Raw genomic sequence first — 16,543 nt, forward strand, 5'->3', positions numbered from 1 at the left:
CTCATTTCACCCCTTTGGAGAGTTGTCTTGATGCCAATTGCTGCTGAGGGCCTGAATGCACCCTTGAAATGAAGTGGTTGCAATTCTGTCGCTGCTTACTTTGAACAGAGGCTGCATTGTGTGTGCTGCTCCTGCTGTCTTAAGGCCCGAAACAGCCCTCTTCCCACCTACAGAGGAGCACTCCCAGCCCCACCTTCCTCCAGCCATGGAACAAAGCTGAGGGGCTGCGTGGGATCATCACAGACGCTGCAAGTTGAGGAGCCCCCCCCAACACCCATGCACCTCCTTCCCCTGTGCTCTGATAGATTTCGGCTGTGGCACTGTTGATGCGTTTGCTGTGTGGATCAAATACACTTGGGTGCTGTGGCCATACCTGGAGGAGTGGGGTTTGCCAAGCTCTGGTGCTGCAGGGGGATGTTCCCACATCACAATATTGATTCCCCTCACTGCAGCTGTGGACTTGTGGTAGCAAATCTCATCTGGTGGTGCGTCAGCTCCAGACAAAGCTGTAGTATAAACAAGCTGTGCAGCTCCCTTGTGTCTGAAAAAAAAAAACCAGGCTGTGAGAAAGGGAGTAAAACCTACACTGCTCTCTGAAATCAGAAGACAAAAAATGAATTGGGAAACACCTCCCTTTTCAGCTCAGGACTACAGTAGAGCTAGTCAGACAGGAGCTAGATGAACAGCTCTGAAGAAGTCTACCCTGCGATCAAAAACACGGACTCAAGGAGGACTAGTTCCCTGGGTGGCCTGCTGGATACACTAGCTGATTCTTCTAATAGGTGGTGATGGGACAGGAGGGTTTTTTCCTCTCTCTCTCATATCCTCTAAAGTGTAAATCAGTAGGATGAATTTCAGAGAAAACTGGCCTAAACAGCGTGTGTATGTGCTCGTGCAGTCATCAAAGGAACTAAGTGCTGAGTGAACAGTGAGCCCTTCTCCTTCCCCTGCCCAAAAAACGCACCAAAAATACAGGCTCTGCCTTTTGCTTCTTGAATAACCCAACTTTTGTATGTGACTACCAAAACAACAGTGCTGGGGCTGGCTGTTGTGTTTAACTGCATCTTGTCTGTAAAGGTACGGGGAGAGCTCTGCAGTGAATTTTGGAGGAATGGGGAGGGGGATTAAGTAGCCTTCTGCAAGCAGAAGGTTGTTATGGGTTCTGTGTAAGTGCCGTTGGGTGGATACCTTCAGGGCAAGCTGTGAGGACCACGTACGGAGGGCACCAGCCTCGTAAACCTCTGGGTTCCCTGCGGGCTTACTGGCAGAGGTGTCAGCTCAAAGGATGTTTCGGGCAATGCCAGGCTGTGAACCGTGACAGCAGTGGTTGAGTTTTGTTCAGAGCACAGAGCTGCTCAGGACGGGAGCTGGGGGCTGTTGACCTTGCAGATGGTAGCAGCTGGGCCCAGGGAAAGCCTTACGTGCAACTGCAAAGAGCATTATAGGAAGAGGAAAGCCCTGTCCTATAGTTAGTGCAAGCTGAATGCTGCCAGGGAGAAATGGTTTGTCCTTGCCTTTATCACAGAGATCCCATCTGGCACTTCTGCAATTCATGGTGGTCACTGTTTGCAAGACTTCTGTGCTCCATTTGGGACACCAAGGGTTGAGTTGAACTGATGGAGCTGGAAACGTGTTCTGCCATATACAGTGATGGGAAATGCTAAATAACCTGGAGCGAGGTGGTGGTGGAGGGAAGCAGTCAGTCAGTGTCACAAGTTCAGCACCCAAACTGAAGGGATGCTTTTGGCTTCTGGGCCTCTGTTGTAAAACGGGGCTCAGTCTAACCCCACCCTCTCTCACCTCGGATGATGATGACTAAGGCTTTGCAAATCAGTAGGCTGCCGCGGTGATGGACACCATAGAAATGCCCTGGAGAAAGCGAGTAATTCTGTATTCTGTGCAGGGTTTGGCTGATGTGCAGTAAACATATTCAATGTGTGGTCCAGACGCTATGCCAATGAAGAGAAGACAGAAGAGTGACTAGCTGCTCATTCAGCAATCGCTATCTTCAGTGCATTGAATATATGGATCCCCGGGCAAAATGACTGTGGGGCCATGTTATAAGCCAGTGTTATAATTCATTTATAGTAGGCGTGAACTGAGGTTGTACAAAATTCTAGTTCTGGCATGTCCCGACTGCTAAGGATTGGATTTTACAAGCTAAATGTTCTCAAGTTGTGCTGGCCTGTTTATTTTGTTTGGCTTTTTTTTTTTTTTTTTGCTTGTATTTATTTTACTGCCTGTGTTCCCTACACACGGTGTGAGAGATTAATCTATTTATGGACTTGATGCAGAGGGATAATAGAGATGAACGCTTGAGGAACCTAATTGCAGGTGTAAACAGCAATGTTCTCAATGGAGGCTGACCGAACCCTTGTTTAGAGGCGTTTTGTTTCTTTTCTTTTTCCTCTGGATGTCTTCTAGAATGATCTGCCAGCTAACAGGGAGGGCAGGAGGCAGGGAAAGATCTGCAGCTTATGGTGCCTTTTGGAGATACTGATCATTTCTTGCAGTCTCTGCAAGACGAAGGTGGGTTCAAGATTACCATATGACTTTCCCAAGATATGCTAGTTATTGAAAAGAGACTTGTTTTTAAAAGATAAGTCGCACTGATCTGAGGAACGTCTTCCTTGTAACTACAAGAGCTATAAACAAATCTGTAACTTATGAGGCAACAGCTGAGTACATCACTAGATAATGTGTGGTCAGTTTGACCCTGCTGTCTTAATTTAAGAGGTCATTTTAAAACCGCTGTAAAGAAGGGCTTTGTGCTGCCTTAAAGGGATATGGGCAATCTCTAAGAAACGGGCATACTTATAGAGACAATCCCTTTGGCTCAGTTTTTGTTTGGTTGTTTCTTTTTTATTATCTGTGGTGCAGTAAATTAAAACAAAAACAAGTCTGGACTTGGCATGCCTTTGTAAATAAACTGCTGTGTGTGAATTGACAGCTCGTTTGCAACCAGGTTATTTATAACAAAGTTTTTTATTTCTCCCACCAGAGAGGTTGTTTTGCTCTATATTAACAGAATGCTTATGGTAACAACTCCCACCCCTGTCTATGCTGAAGCAGTTACACAAAGGCCTCACAATTTCAATTGTGTCTCTTTGAAAGAAAATAAAACAAGCAAAATTTTAATTTTGTTCCCTGCTGGAGTAGAAGCAGAAGAAGCACATGAACTACAGATGAATTCTTCAACTCTGTTTGCTCTGCACAGCTCACCTTACATGCAACTGTTCTGCTTCTTTCCTCTCCTCCCACAGAGGAACTATGCGAGGAACTGGAGTTTTTGGCCTCTGTGAGTTTCTGGAAGATCTGGTTTGTGACTAGCCATATTGCTGAGCCTGGTCACAACCATCTGCTCCTGAAGAAGATAAAGAACACACTTTGAAGAATGGATTTGGTGAACTGGGATCCCCTTCACATAATGCCCTTTCCCCGCTCCTGTTTCCCTTGCCTTTTACAGATGATCTCTCTCACTGACCTCATCGTGGTCAGTTCCCAGATGGCAGCACCTCAAGCCAAGACAGTAAGGCCTCTGCTTTTGCAGCTAAGATCACAGGGGCTTGTGCTGTCCAGAGCAAAGAGGCTGGGTGCCTAAAAAGTACCTGCAGGCTTTAGAAAACCAGCATTATAGCCATGACCTGACCTTGGCTTATATCAGCTGAGAAAAACTGATGTATCAAACTTGTTAAAACTACTTTTCTCCTCACTGCTAAGTTTTGAACTGGACCTTGTGCAATACGGCCTTTTGTGCACGCTCAGGCAGTTAGGCTAATGTGCTGTGGTGGCGTCGGGCTGCCCAGCTCCTGTGGCTTGGCGTGGTCCAGCAGCTGGTTTTGGTGTGAGCACCTTGTCCCACCACCACCAATCCCCCAGAGCCACGAGGGAACTGTCTCATGGAAACTCGGTGTTTTAGTGCTGTCAGGCTACAAGGACCCAGGTCAGTGCCATTTCACCAGTAATTGCCTGTGTCCTGGCTTTTTCTCGGTTCCTGTGAGGTAAGATTTCACCCCAGGCTGGGTTCTTCTCTTTCTTGGTCACCAGCTAGGAGTGATTGGGCAGATGGGCAAGTCTCTGGTTATTTATCACTTGTGTCCTACCCACTGACCTAGGGAGAAGATATTCAGGCAAGCAGTTGCACTCCCCTGGGAGATTTTAGCCCACATTGCAACATCATCTTTCACATCTGACTCAACATAAAGCAAATCCCATGGACCAGCTTTAGGACTGAGGGTGTCCTCTCTGCCTCAACTGCAAGGTCTGTTCCAGTGATGGCGACTTCATTAACAGAGGGAAGAGGTGACTGGGATAGCTGTGATCTCTTTATGCTATGACCCATGACCACAGTCCTCTGTAATGGGGAATGTGAAACAAAGAAGGCTAATATGGAGAAATTTCCCCCCTCATTCTATTAATGGGTATTGCTGTCATGGGGGAGGGAGGCCAGTGACTGATTTTCATGAGGACACAGAGGGGACACCCCTATCTAGTTGATGGTTGTAGTGACAGCATTGGGTGAATCACAAATGCTGCACAGCTCATGCATACAGCAAAGTCATGGTGACCCAAGGCATACAGCAGTCAGAGCCTACAACACTTGCTTGGCCTTTGTTCCAGAACCGAGACATGTGAAGCATCCTCTGATTCAGCCGGGAGAGAACGGGAACCGCTTAACTCTTTCATAAGCACAGTGATTCAACGGGCACTTGGTCCTCCCAGATGGGTCTGTGGCACTGCCCGAGGAGCCGAGATGTTGCTTTGGAAGAGCTTTAAGCATCGAACCTCTGCTGGGCACAGCTAGGTCTGTAGGAGGATGTATGTCCATCTGCTGGTGCTTTTCTTGCTCCGGGACGGACATCCACACCTGGACCTTCTTCTTTTCTCCTCAAAAACTAAGGAAATCGTGGTGTTAGTGAAGTTTTGAGTCCACAGGGTCTCATTCCCTACTGTGCCTAAAGGCACGCGGGGACCTGCCTCTGTGAGGTGATCTGCCATGGAGGTTCTACCTCATTGTGCCGGGCCTTGTGCAAGGCGCTGCTGAAGCTCGATGTGCTTTGCTCCCAGCACCTCCTCGCCCACTATGTGTAAAAATTCCCCTCCTGCCTCCCTCGCAGCTCGGCCTGGGCCCTGAATATCTCTGTGGGGTGATCTCTGGGTGATCCTGCCTGGCAGGGGGTTGCACTAGGTGATCTGTAGAGATCCCTTCCAACGCCGGCAGTTCTGTGATTGCTGGGCCAGTGGCGGCACCTGCCGGTGTTGTGCAGAATATTCTGGATAATGCTGAGAGAAACATCTGAAAACAGCACTTCGGGGCAGGGCCAGCACGGCCCGGGTAGGAAATGCAGCATGATGCGGGTTAATGGGGTCAGAGCAGCGAGGTGCTAAATGCTATCCTTTTTCCTGCATGCTGTGGGATGACTGCTAGCCAAGAAAGAACCCCCTCTAGGAAGTTATACAACACACCCAATGCTCCCTGTTTTCCAGGAAAAACCCTCTGTTTTAGATATTCAGTCAGTTTGTATTGATACAGCTAATCTGCACAAGCTGAGGCCGTGTTCCGGATCTACCCAAACCCTAGGCTTCTCCTTCGCTGGGAGCAGCGGATTACCCTGGTTACACTGCGTTCTGGAATAATATTTCCCTCAATAAATTTTACTGCCTCTTCACATGTCGCTGGGGCTTAGCCTGTTACCACAGTGTGTTTGTGTCTTAATTATTGTTTCTGGTAGTGCTGCCAGGTGACTCGAGCATTTCCAAATAGAAGAGAAAGAGCTGCTCTGTGCTGAGGGCCTCGCAGGCCGAGGGGCCCGGGATGGCTAAAGGCTAGCAGAGCACTCAGCGATGTGGCGTAGCTGCTCTCTGCAGAATAACATAGGCTGAAAGTTTTTGATTTCTGCTTCTCAAGGCCCAGGATACCACCATTAAAATTCAGTGTTTGTGCCAGCTGGTTGATGTTTAGTTTTGTTTCGTATAGAGGTAAGGGGGGAATTTCTCCCTTTGCGTAATGTCTTGTTCCTACTAACATATTCTGAGGACACTGACCAGTTTTCAGCCAAATTTGACAGACAGCTATTAACTTCTGGTGATTTAAGACACTGCTTTACTGAAGAAAAAGACCCCCATGGGATAAGGCTGGCAGCCTCCCTGTTTGGTAGACCTCAGGGCATCCGTGGCGGGCAGAAAGGGGGAGAAGCACTGCAAATGAGACTTCGTACTGCTGCTCCCAGAACTGCCTGTTCCACCCCTACATCTCACATCTGTTAGGGAGAGCTGCTGCCCTCCCACCAAATATACAACATGCACAGCATTTGCCAAAAAAATAAAGTCATGCCCTCCTGTCTTGACTGTTTCTTTATTCCACGGGGTAGCACATGTTATTAAGGGGATGGACAAAATACTGTGAGTGAAGCACTGTGCTGCAAGACGAAGATCTCTGTCCTCTAGCTGCAGGATGCTCCTCGGGAGGGACACAGCAAGGCGCCAGTTCAGTAGCTGTCCTGCTAAACCTCCCCTCTGTGTGATGTGAACAGGAGCGATTTCCAACCAGACGTCTGAATGGTTTATTCCTTATAAATTGTGTGGGTCTGAGTCACCCCTATCTTTGAGCTGCCCTGGTGTGTCGCAGGCCTGTGTCGCTGCACCTGTGCCGAGAGCAGAAAGCAGGGCAGCAGAGTACGGACACCCCGCAGCCAGCAGCGGGCTGCTAAGTCTCGCTGGTGCGAAGCTGCGCGTCGTAGCTCAGCCTGCGCTCGCCTGGAACGAGGCCCAAGCTAATAAACCCGGCTAGATTGCTTCCAGACCCGAGCTGGGGCACGAGGAGCCGGCGCAAATGTCACTGCTGCTGTGCTCTGCTTGCTCGGAGCCAGCCTCAGTGCCTCGACTGGAGCGGGCCAGCCCCAAGCACCTGTAGGGCTGGAAGGGGACGGTGTGCCACGGCCGGGCGGTGTGCGCCTCTGACATCTGCTTCCAGGCCGCCGGCAAGGCTGGGAGGCTGGCGAGGCTGCTCCCCTGCTCCCCGACCTGAGCCCGGGGCGCTGGGGGTGACCCAAGGCGAGGGGTCCCGGCCCGTCACGGCTCGCCCTGAGCCCCCCGGAGGGGGGACCCCGCTGTTATCCGCGCCCCCTTCCCCGCGAGGGGCGGGCGGGCGGCCCCCGCTGTCAAAGCCCCGAGGGGCGGCCCCGGCGGCACAGCCCTCCCCCTGCCCGCCCCGACCGGCCCGAGCCGAGGGCTGGCCCCCGCCGCCGCCGCCGCCGCCGTGTAATGGCCCGGGCCGCCTTCACTCGGGCAGCCGGCCCTGCGGCGGGGCGGCGCGGCTGAGCCCATGAGCCCGGCACGGCGGCGGCTGTGGTGGCAGCAGGACGGGGCGAGGGGGCGGCGGCGGGAGCCGGCGGGCAGCGCGTCCCCCCGGGCGGCCCCTGCCAGGTAGGAGCGCGGCTGTCCCCGGGGCTGTCCCTCACGGCGGCGCCCGGCGAGCGGTAAACACGCGGCGTTACCCGGGCGGCCGGGCTCCCCCTTCCCTCCCCTCCCGGCTGCTAGGAGCCCGGCGGCGTTGCCTAGGCAGGGAGGGAGGGAGGGCAGGCGGGCAGCCGCCCTGACGAGCCCGGGAGGGTTCAAATCCCCCCCCCCCCCGGGGTCTGCGCGCCCCCCTCCCCGAGCCCCGAGCGGTGTGAGGGAGGCGCCGCGGGGCTGAGGGAGCCGCGGCCGGTGCAGGAGAGCGGCGAGGGCCCCCCCCCCCGGCCATGCACTGCGAGCTCGCAGCGGGGCAGAAAGGCAGCTCGGGCCGCTTCGAGGTGACCGCTAAATGCCAGGGAGCTCCTCCGAAGGACCAGCCGCGAGGGACTTGTCCCGGCGCCGGTAAAGCTCTCTTGAATCCTCAGATGTCCTTTAAGAGAAGCGTCAGCAACGGCAGCGAGCGAGCGGAGCCTCAGCAGAGCCCCCCTGAAATGTCAGCGCCTCTCCTAGACTTCGTCCCCAAAAGACCCAGCATATTCGAGAGGATCCCGATCCTGCCCAGGGCGCAGGAGCTGCGATGCGCTAGAGGCTCCAAAGATTATTTCCAGCAGCAGAAACATCAAAGCGTGAAGGGTGAGTCTTAAAAACGCACGACCCGACCACCACCACCACCAAAACAACACCCACCAACCCAACAAAAACGTCTATCGAGCTCCTTTGTGTGTGTGTGTGTTTTCTTGTCTTCCCTTTTGCTCATCAGGATGTTTTCTAACTTATTTATTTAACGCTGCAAACTTAAAAACATTTTTCTTCCATGCACCTTCCCCGTGCAGAACACACCGGACTGCCTTTTTGCAGATGGGCAGCAGAGTTTATCAATATCCCTTAAGAAATCCTGAGCCCAGCATCTTCCCCGGTCCTGCTGAGTGGCCGCTGCCCGGTGCGGCCGCTGCGCGGTGCCGGCGGTGGCTCCCCGGTGGTGCCCAGCACGGTGCTCGGCTGTCCCGTGCCGGGTGTGCGCACGGGGTGTTTGTTCGCGGGGGTGCCTGGCTGACAAGAAATGCCTGGTTCTTACTCAACGGTTTCACCACGGTTGCTTGGATTTATAGTTTGTGTTTCAAGGAGGTGTTGCAAATGTTGGATTCAGGCGGCGAATCCTTGGGCTCCGGGATTCCTGGTGCCTGAAAGGCATGGCGTGAGGTCAAGTTCTGCTGGTTTAACAAATGCCCGATTTTCGTCTGTGCGTTGTTAAATAACTGGTATTGAAGTTAGGTCAGGAATTGCTCGCTAAAGTCTGCTACCCTTTTGAGCTAGAACTTGTTAATTGAGCTAGAATTTGTTAATCAAGGTTTAGTTTCAGACTAATCCCTCTGAGGAGTCACTGGATGGATTCTGAGGAAATTCAAGCATTCCTTTGCGCTACAAAGCCACTTGCAGAGACCTACGTGCACCTAAAGTTATTAATATTAAAGGCAGTGTTTTCTATAGCGTTAACAAGGTAGTTCTTTTTGCCATGGTCTTTTCCCATTCTTTATTGTAGACATTGAGATGCTGTTGGGTTGATACAGTTCCCACTAGGATTTTTTCAGTGCATCCCTTTCTCTCCGTTCTGAAGAATAAAACAGATTGTGCACCCTTGGACTAGTAACATTTTCTTTTGTCATCTTGTTACCTAGGGTGATGGCACCCTTCATTGCCATGAAGTTATGTTAACGAACACCTCAGTGTGTACTAGGTCTGTTCTGCAAACTGTAGGACATGTTTGTTCATCACCAGTGAATAGAGTGGAGCAGGAAGTTATAAATTACCTTTTTTATTTTTCTCTTTGTTAATACTGCAATTCTCATATCTTTGTTTTAAAAAAAAAAGTTTCTTCATATTTGGCAAGGCTGAGCTGGGGGACTGTTACACAGAACCAGATTTGGAGGGGACAGATGAAGGAAAGGAGGATTCACAACAGATGACGGGACAGCTAGGAGCTCGGGTACTGCTGTGCTGCTGCTGCTGCCTGTAGAAGGAACTCGTGAGATGTTCGTGTTCCTTTTGGTCCCAGAAGTGAGGTTGTTGCCACTTCACCTGGGTTCACACCGGCTTAAAACCTGACCTGTGCATTGTCTTACTCAAATGGATTGTTGAAGTGCTTTTTTTTCCCTCTCCGTTCTCTGCCTCCCCTTCCTTTTTTTTTCTTTTTTCCTTTTTTGAGCTATTTACTCCTCTTTTCGTCCATATTCCTCTTATGTCTGTTGCAGAGGGTAGGGATGTAGGGAGGGGAAGAAGAAAAATGTAATTTCCACTTACTTGGGACTACTTAGAACAGATGTAGGTAGGCACTTGAGAAGGATGCAAATTCATCTTGTGTGACTGATCAATTCCCCCTTTTTTCCACTGGGGGGAAAAAAAAAGTGTTGTAAGCTTTGTTGCTGTTTTTTGTTTAATGCATTTTCTGTCCAGGGTGGTACCCTGTGGTTGCTTCAGCGTATGCGTGGCTTGACTCATGGGAGTACGTAGGAGGTACCCATGGCCAGGATTGGGTTCATTTACTGAGCATGGTGATTTGATGGATAACGCTGGATTTTTCCGAAGACGGCAGTGCTGTTTGTTTGGTTGCTTTTTTTTTTTCCCCTCCGAAGATATTTTCAGGAGAAGCTAGGGAAAATAAATTTGGGGCTAGATTCTTATTCCAAACGTGTGGGCTGTGCGGCTCCTCCTGGCTGCCCAGCAGCGGCAAGTGCCTTAATACCCAGGCGGGCACTGGGGAGTTCTCCCACCAAACGCTGGGAGCTGCCGGCCCCTGCTCGGAACCCGGCGCTTCTGAGTCAAGTGTGCTGCAGTCAGCGCCGCAGAAATAACTGAAGTCACTCCATTACTCACTGTGATCTAACCGTAAAATCAGAGCTCTGTGCATCTCAAAGTGAGCCGTGCTGCTGATGGGAGAGGAGAGCCACTGATCTTTCAAGGAGCGGTGTGAACCATCTCCCAACACCAGTGGTTCTGCCGGGAAAAGAAAGATAAAGAAGAGGGCCAAGGACAGCTGTACGTAGATGTCAGATAACAAGATAAAGCTAAGAAGTGGGAATGAGGGAAGTATTCACACTTACCCTGTCAAAGGTTTTGAGAAGGAAACGGGTGACAGCTTGATTTCAGATCATCACGCTGTGCGTCTCCTGCTCTCCAGCCCCAGCGTACCGCGTACCCAGTAATTCCTCCTGCAGTCTGGGTTGGATTACAGAACGCGCCTCCTGCTTTTGGTTTATCCACAGCTGAAAGCTGCAAGTAGGGAGAGGAAAAGACCCTCTTTAACAAGAGCAAAAACAATTTTTATAGTTGCCTGTAAAAATATTTTTTTTTCTAAACATATACATATATATTTCAAAAAAGAACGAATCGGAGTGATACACTGCCCTGTTAATAACATGAGCAGCTTTGAAGTAGTCACAATGGGGAAAAGGCATCCTGCTGGGGTAACGTCCCCGCAGCGTTACTCCAGTGCTTCACGGTGTTTCGGATGGATCCTGCAACATGCTTCCGTGCCTGAGCAGGGCTTTTTACATCAACAGCCAAACAAAAACTCGAGGAGGGGTGGTGGGAGGGTTACCCCTGGGAATCAGATCATTTGGAGCTAAGCTTTGTAGGATGGAGCTGTTGTTGGTTTACCAGAAATATCAGTAGTTTGGAATTGTGCTTCATGTTTTGTTCTGTTTGGGAGCTGTTTATTTTAAACACCCAGTTTTCACCCAGCCTCCCCCTTCTGCTACGATTGGCTGTGATACGCACCAGGCATTTCTTGATCATTGACTTCCCCATGTGTCATCAGGCAGAGTATTTGTACCCAGACAGTACTTCTTAGAGGAATTCGTGGTCTGCTCTGCATAGAATGATTGTACCAAGAGGTATGACGTGTATTTTATAGTGCTGTCCTGTGATTGTGTGGGTTTGATCCTGTTTCATTGAATTTTGTGCTAGGACATTACCATTTTGAAAGTAACACAGAACAAAATAATTACTGTCAACAGGAAAGAAACTTTGGGGAAAGCAAGCTTTAGTGGTGACAAAAGAGTAATCTATAAAGATGTCAAATCTCTCTTTTTCTTTTTTTTTTAAACGACATTGATTATGGTTGTTACCAGGAAACACTTCTCCTTTTCATTCTTTTCCAGTTTCGTTCGGTGTATCTAATTCATGACTCAGTAGAAATGACGAGATTTATCCTGTTGGTTGTGCCACTGGGAAATCAGCCAAATGGCCCAGACCTTTGCAGTAACCACTTCAGATATTAACTTTCAGCGGGCAAAACAATAAGCTGTTTGGATTGCAGTAGCTGGATATTTCCTTGTTGAGAGTATTTATTATTCAGACAAGGAGAAAGTTTTTTTTTCTTTTCTTTTTTCAATGTAGCCACGTTTGGCAAACACACAACCAATGTATAAGGGTATTAATTTTCTTCTGCTGTTGAGAAGGTGCATTAAATCTTGCCACTGCAACCGCCTGTGCCTGCTCCCTTGGTTAGCAGGACAGTCCTTGCCTAAGCAGCAGCTTATGCTGTTGGGATCTTAAGTAAAAGCATATGTTTGGGTTATATGAGTTATTAGGTGTATTGGCTGGTCTTGGGCCTGATTCTGCCATTTTCTTTTGTACACCTTGTCCGCGTTCACCTAAATTATCCCACTGAAGCAAATGGGACTGTCTAGGGCTGATAAATATTATCTGAGCTAATAAGGAGACCGGGAGTGGTGATCACTTGTACAGTGATCTCTAAACTTCCTATGTTTTATATAGAGCTCTAGCAGTGCTTTTTTAAAATTTTCTTTTTCACTGCAATTCACTTACAAGCCTGCTTGTTGTATTATGCATTTGCATTCTTCCCTACAAAAAGGAATTTAAAGGTTTATTGGAACTGAACTTGCAGTTACACAACTCCTTTTTATGTCCTTTTTTTTTTCTTTTTTTCTGATTTCCCTGCTTTGTAGAGAGAGAAAGGGGAGGAAGCTTCAAATTGGAGAATGTGTGCTGAAAATCCATTTGGGTTAAATTGTGACTGTCCCCTCCTCTGTTAAACTGGCTAAAATGCTTACTCATTTTGAATAGGAAAATAACTTTCGGTTACTTGCTGCTGACGGTTCTTCTAGTGATTTGTGTTGCAAAATCAGAGTCACTGAATTGAAGATGACCCTTTCATGGGATTAATTTAAAAGAGGTTTAGTTGCATCTAGTAATTAAAATCTTGTCATTTAGGGATTGTTAGTAGAGAACGTTTAGTGAATACAAAGCAGGAGATCTAATGATAGACCTATTGGATAAAGACATTCAGTACTTGTTAAAGCAAGAAAACCCTTCTGCTTCAGGGAAAAAAAAAAGCTGTTGGAAAGAGGAAGATAATAAATATTGCATCTATCTTGATACTGTGTAGAACTAGTAAATAATGTCAGATTACAGGAAATGAGTCTGATCTGTGGAAGAGATTTTGTAACTTCTTGAGTTTTACTTGATGAAATAAAAGTAAATAAGAAATCATTTACTCTGGCTTTAAAATGGAATAAAAATGTGGCTTATTATATACTCTGCTAAAAGAGATGGGAAGAAGATATTTTCCTTTCTTTTTTAATGAGAAGAAAAAGTTTAAAACCCAAGTCTGTGTGTCACTGTGTTCCTGTCAGTAGCCTTATCTTCTACAAATACTTGGGACTCCAAACATTCTCAATGATCTATTCAGCTATATCTAAATGATTGCTTGTATGCTAGAGTTCAACCCTGTAAGCACATAAGCTGTTGAGGCATACACGAAGGGGTTTTAGCAGATTTGAAGTTACGTGCTGGAGGTGCTGGGAGATTCGACTGAGCAAAGCTGCTAAATGTAAAGTGAGTGTCTTCTGGGAGATGGCACTTCCTTAGGGCAACAGAGCTTTATTTCACTTTCAGTGAGCAAAGATGCTCAGTGTGTTGAATAGGAGAGACAAAATTTTACTCCAAATAATTAAAATCAACAGGAGTCTTGCCACGAACTTCAGCTGGGTCAGTATTTCAATCCTAATATTACAGAAGTCCTTTATCCTGTGTACAGGGCAAAGCCTATAGAACAAATAACAAGCTTGTATTAAATCCATCTGTAAGCTCCGAAGCAGAATAATGTATGGGCTATGTACGAAGGGAAATTTGGAATTATTGTCAATATAATTTCCTTGTTCGGCACCAGGATTAGCATTATTCCAGAAACGCGAAGCTCTGCCGTTCAGTGATCTGAGAACGTTGAAGATGTTGATGGCCGGGTAATTGGAGAGGGAATATAGACGTAAACCACTCCGCTCTGTACTCTAGGTTTCCATCATTATATGTCAACAGGCTTGAACAAGGCATGCAATCTAGTAATTATTTCACAGTGCCTGAGAACTGCTTTTAATAGAGCGTTGTTTTTGTTTGCTTTTTTTTCCCCTCAGCCACCAAGCGTCGTTTCCCAGCACACTGATGCAACTCAAAGAATACAGGGTTCCAGCGCAAGGGCAGTGCTCGCTCACTGTGGTACAGCGTAATCTGGCTCTACAAATGTGCAAACAATAGCAAAAGTATGTGTTTCTGAATATGGCACAGCTGTTATCTTCTCCCGAGAGCAGGGAGCGTTACAGTGACACAGACAGAACGGCCAGTTAAAACCACTCGTGCCGTTTTATTGCGTTTAAATGGGGCATGTAAGAAAGCAAGGGCCGGTTCTTCCATCCAGATAAGTATCGGTTCAGGCTACTGCAGTGCTACCTTCCTGCACGGCCTTTGAAGAATAGAGGCAAAGAATTCCCCTTTTCCCTTCCCCTCCTCTTACATTTCTGGCACCCACTATGTGAAATCTCGGCTGGAACCTGAAGCTTTCTGTTCTCAGAATCTGTGCTTCACCAGTAACCTGGAACAAGGATTTTTTTTAAATTACAGTCATTAGTTTGGATATATTAAATGGCTGTTAATCATGAAGACTGTATAAAGGAGGCTACTTGGAAAACAGAAGAAATATTGCCAGAGCTGCAATAGGAAATAGATGCAAATTATGTGTTTTAGGTTATTTTAAGGTTTTCTGTGTTTAGGAATTGCAAGGTTGGATTTAGTCAAATCATCCCAAAGTGCTTGAGCTCCTTCTCTCTCTAATAAAGTTTTATTTTATTTTATTTTTTGTTTTAAGCAATTGTATTAGTCTAAATCTAATATTCATGTCTGGCTTTCCTGTCATTATGTGTGAATGTATATGTGATTATTTTGCATAGTGGACTGGTAAGGAGCACTGTAATTGAATCTGCCCGATCAAATTTATTGTAGGGGTTAAACAAATGCAAAACATCTTAAACTGCTTTTGATTCTGGCATTTACGTGTGTGATAAGAAGAAGGCTTTGTGAGTGCTTTAGCATTATCAATCTTTTTAGATTGAGAGGAAAGCAAATACATTCTTACGAGTGTTTTTTTTTTTTTTTTCATATTTAACCAGAGGGAAAAATGACACTGAGGCGACATCATCAAATACTGTAAAACTAATTTTTTCATACAGATCTCCATTGTTGTTTTAAGTGCTTAAGGGGCTGGCTGGTTGGTTTATTTTGGAACTTGCTGAACTATATGAAGTGTGTCTCCAGGGGCCTGGTATTTTAATACCTAGTAGAAGGTTGTATAACAGTAGATGATGTATTTTGCCTGCCTTCCTATGTTGTAAATAACTTACATGTGCCGGCTTGGGAGAGAGTATCTGAGGTGTAAATCAAAGGCTAATATAAGAGGGAAAAAAAGAATTAAGTGATATTTTGTGACTGATTAATTTTATTTATACATTTATCTGTAATCAAAAGATTTAAGAGCAATATTATGTGTAACAATGTTAACATGAGGCGCTTTCCAAGAAGAGGTAGAGGGTCTAGTGTTCCTTTAAATAAAGTGCTGTGATTCATTGCCTTTTCACAATTTGCTGTGGTTAAGTTGCTTAAATACTGAAGTCAACAATCCCCATGGCAAAGAAAGATAATGTGATTTTAAGCGTATTGTAAAATTGAAATGTCATAGCTTCCAGTTTATAATCCTAGCTAAGTCTTGCTTGTAATAAAAGGAAAATACAGATTTGTGTGTCAGTTTTTGGAGCAGTCTTCTTTGAGTTTAAAGAATCATAAAAGTGCTTCAAACAAGCCACACAACAGTTTATTAATATGAATGTTTTGCTAAATACTGCATGCTTAATGCAATCCCCATTCCTTTATAATAAGTTTAAATATTAATTCTTTGGAATGCTAGATGCCTAAAGCTAGATAGAAATGCTGTGCAGTTTCAGATATCTAGGAGTGGGCTTGTGAAACAGGATATTTAACTGGGAGAGATGAGTAGCACATTTCAGAGTTATTAGGGCAGAACAACAATGCAAGAGGATGGCTTAAAAAAAAAAAAAGTTACATGTTTTCTGTGCATGAGGCTTAAATACCTTAGACTTGTTTATTTGAAATACAAGAGTAGATTTCCTATGTATGGAGGCTCTAGATTGCATTTTTTATCGTTATTGTGCTTTACTTCTCTCTACCCGCCTGCCCCTCTTTGAAGCAGCTGGCTTTGATTTAACCTGAATCCTTCACAGAGCCCGAATGATCAGTCACTGCTGATGACTGCGTGTCGTGTTCTTTGCTGGAGCATCTCCACAGACTGGACGCATAGGGGAGAAAAACAAATAGGCCAGGAGAGGAAAGCAGCAGTTTGCATTTGTTTCACCCCAAAACAGATCTCTTCACTTGCTGTTCTTGTGTAAGTCCTGCCTGCCTCCCAGCCTCTGTCTGGGCTGGGCAGAGAAGGGAGAGTTAACGTGAGAGCAGATAAAAAGAGGAAATCTCTGTTTTTATTTCCCACTGTTTTACAGAAAGGATTTAGCATGAAGTTTCCTAACTCCTGCTTTGCCCTGCTTCTTCCCCTGAAATTGCAGGGAGTTGTGGCATTGACTTCAGGAGGAGGCCAGGACTGAATGCTTTTGAAAATCCCGTGCACAGAAGAGCAGCACAGACTAGAAGATCCAAGTGTTAAACCTGCTCCCAGAGAGAAAAGTGCAAGCAGAAACAGCCCAGTAGCTCAGATGCCAAGGTCAGACAG

General features: G+C 46.8%; 1 protein-coding gene across 8 annotated transcripts in view; it reads left to right on the forward strand.

The window, feature by feature from the left end:
• The first annotated feature begins 6,315 nt into the window (after nucleotides 1–6,315).
• The window catches only part of GLIS1 (GLIS family zinc finger 1), a 192,659-nt gene continuing 182,431 nt past the window's right edge, over nucleotides 6,316–16,543 (forward strand). For 2 of the 8 annotated variants that reach the window (XM_080603259.1, XM_080603258.1), the window contains exon 1: nucleotides 6,316–8,088. In XM_080603259.1, the coding sequence (XP_080459385.1) occupies nucleotides 7,743–8,088 (346 nt within the window). In that variant the 5' untranslated portion in view covers nucleotides 6,316–7,742. Of the gene's footprint in view, nucleotides 8,089–8,113; nucleotides 11,346–13,895; nucleotides 16,535–16,543 lie in introns of those variants that run through there. The other 6 variants (XM_080603260.1, XM_080603264.1, XM_080603256.1 and 3 more) reach the window with 6 other exon arrangements.

Source organism: Anser brachyrhynchus (genome assembly GCF_964034855.1).
Source record: "Anser brachyrhynchus genome assembly, chromosome: 8".
In the NCBI taxonomy this organism is placed as follows: domain Eukaryota; kingdom Metazoa; phylum Chordata; class Aves; order Anseriformes; family Anatidae; genus Anser; species Anser brachyrhynchus.